Source organism: Salvia hispanica, chromosome 1 (assembly GCF_023119035.1).
Source record: "Salvia hispanica cultivar TCC Black 2014 chromosome 1, UniMelb_Shisp_WGS_1.0, whole genome shotgun sequence".
Classification (NCBI taxonomy): Eukaryota; Viridiplantae; Streptophyta; class Magnoliopsida; order Lamiales; family Lamiaceae; genus Salvia; species Salvia hispanica.
Window position 1 is genome coordinate 27,642,158 of NC_062965.1, and position 2,286 is coordinate 27,644,443.

The window sequence follows — 2,286 nt, forward strand, 5'->3', positions numbered from 1 at the left end:
AGTAAGAGAAAAAAAGATTAAATATGGATAAAATATTTGGAATAATTATCTTTCCACTATAACATGAAATTAATTTTGATGGACGAACAAAAATGAAAAAATAAATCTAATTTTTACGAAAGGAAGGAGTAATAATTTTAAGGTGAATAAAATACAAGATGGGACATATATGTAATACTAATACATATATTTTTACTCTGCATAGAAATGGATTTATCATTTGATCCGGCCTTGTGATGTTATGTTTGACTGTGGAATAACTATTTTCCTTTGGTCAATCTTAATGGATATAGCATTTCCTAGGCCTTTCTTGCAAGAGAAAGATAGAGAAGCTTGTAGACTACACCCATCATTTTTGTATTAAAAACAAAGAGTAAAGAATCAAGAAAATAAGTAGAGAAACAAAGGCCACTAAAGAATGGCGGTAGAAGCAGTGGAAAAGAAACTCTACAACGCTGCATCAAAAGGAGATGTAACAACACTTGTACATCTTCTTGAAGAAGATCCATATCTTGTTCATGGTGTCTCGTTTCCATGTTCAAGAAATCTTCTACACATAGCAGCAATGCATGGACAGACATTCATTGTTGAACAAGTGTTGAAGCTTAATCCGCAGCTAGCGTGTAATTCAGATTCCCAAGAGTCATCGCCTTTCCACATAGCAGCAGCAAGAGGGCATGTCGAGATTGCCTCGAAATTGCTGGCAGTAGCCCCGGAGATGTGCTGGTGGCGCAACAAGCAAGGCATGAATCCAATTCATGTTGCAGCCATGAATGGGAATGTTGAGATTCTAGAACTTCTCCTTGAAGCGAGTTGTTTTCCCGTGATGGAGAGACTGCATCGCGGGCAGACTGTGCTACATCTGTGTGTGAAACATGGTCAACTTAGGGCGTTGAAGGTTTTGGTGGAGAAGTTGGGAGATCTTGTGTGTACAAAGGATGATGATGGCGATACCTTATTGCATTTGGCTGTAAGGTGCACTCAACTTGAGGTAATTAATACCCCCTCCATTCCTTGTTAATTGAGGCATTTTTTCTATCGGGTCGGATTGGATGAAAAATTTTCATAGTCTAGTATAGTTCATGACTTTTCATGCAACATTTAAAGTTCACGAAAAAAACTAAACTAGTTTGAAAGTTCATGACTTCACAGACAATTCGTGCATTGCTTTAATAAGGTTACTTTGGAAACTTTTTGAAAATTCGATTTAACTTTAATAATATCAATTCATACTTTCATATTCGGTTCATTTATTATATTTCAACCCGTCCACCAAATTAAATTAGTTACATGTACTAAATTAGAAAGTTACTTCCAATCTATATATATGATGGTCGAATTTCAAAAGCATTATCTACTGAAAGCTTACACATTGTGAACAAATTTCAGATTGTAGAATACTTGGTGGAAATCAAAGTTCTGAAGCAGAAAACAAGAAACGGGATGGGGAAAACTGTAATAGCCCGACCTCCTAGGGTACAATAAATGCGGCGGCTGCTAAACGAAACCCGACTCGAAAGAAGTAAACATAGGCTAGGGTTTCATTTAAAGAGTACTAACCAAGAGAAATGAAGGAATATCAGAGTATTTAATGCAACAACTTAACCTAGAAGTTCAAAAGAAGATAGATATAAAAAATGAGGATCAAAACCTTAAGAGTACGACATAGTATCCAAGACAAAATCACAAGAAAAGGGCTAAGGCCACAACCAAACGTAAGATGCAAATGTTCCAGAAAGAAATTCTAAAGAGTATCAATAATTCAGCGGAAAACGACCAAGAGAAAAGCATAGCTATGTATGGTGACACAACTACACTTAGAGTTCAACACATCCATATTAATTAATTAAGCTGCTCAACACCCGCCACCGCTCGTCATCATTCAACCTGCACATAAGGAAAACACATGCAGGGCTGAGTATTTTGAAATACTCAGTGAGCTCGTTGCCAAAACATTTTATAAGTTATGCCACCCTTACCAAGTGAACTCGAGTTTTAAGCAGTTAAAAAGAATATCACGAGTATCACAAAATATATTTTCATAGACTGGCCAGTCAAAATAACCTCTCATTTTCTCATCAAATTAACAATCACAAACATTCCATGGTGCGACGAAAGTGTGGCCACACTTTTCGCCCACGAGACCGGCCGACTAGCAAGGACGGCTCTCGATCCCATTGTGTACACAGCCTGGTAGGGCTTGCGGCCCATACTCAGACCCGAATTCGTATAAGCATATCCAACAATCACATTTAAACAAACATAGGCATGGCATAACAGTTAAAC

The 2,286-nt window shown here is 37.4% G+C and overlaps 1 protein-coding gene across 1 annotated transcript; it reads left to right on the plus strand.

Moving 5' to 3' along the window:
- Window positions 1-418: 418 nt before the first annotated feature.
- Window positions 419-1,485, plus strand: LOC125192984 (ankyrin repeat-containing protein At5g02620-like). The gene is made up of 2 exons (XM_048090676.1): window positions 419-991; window positions 1,390-1,485. Exons 1-2 carry the CDS (start codon window positions 419-421, stop codon window positions 1,483-1,485), a joined length of 669 nt encoding a protein of 222 aa, XP_047946633.1.
- Window positions 1,486-2,286: the final 801 nt, after the last annotated feature.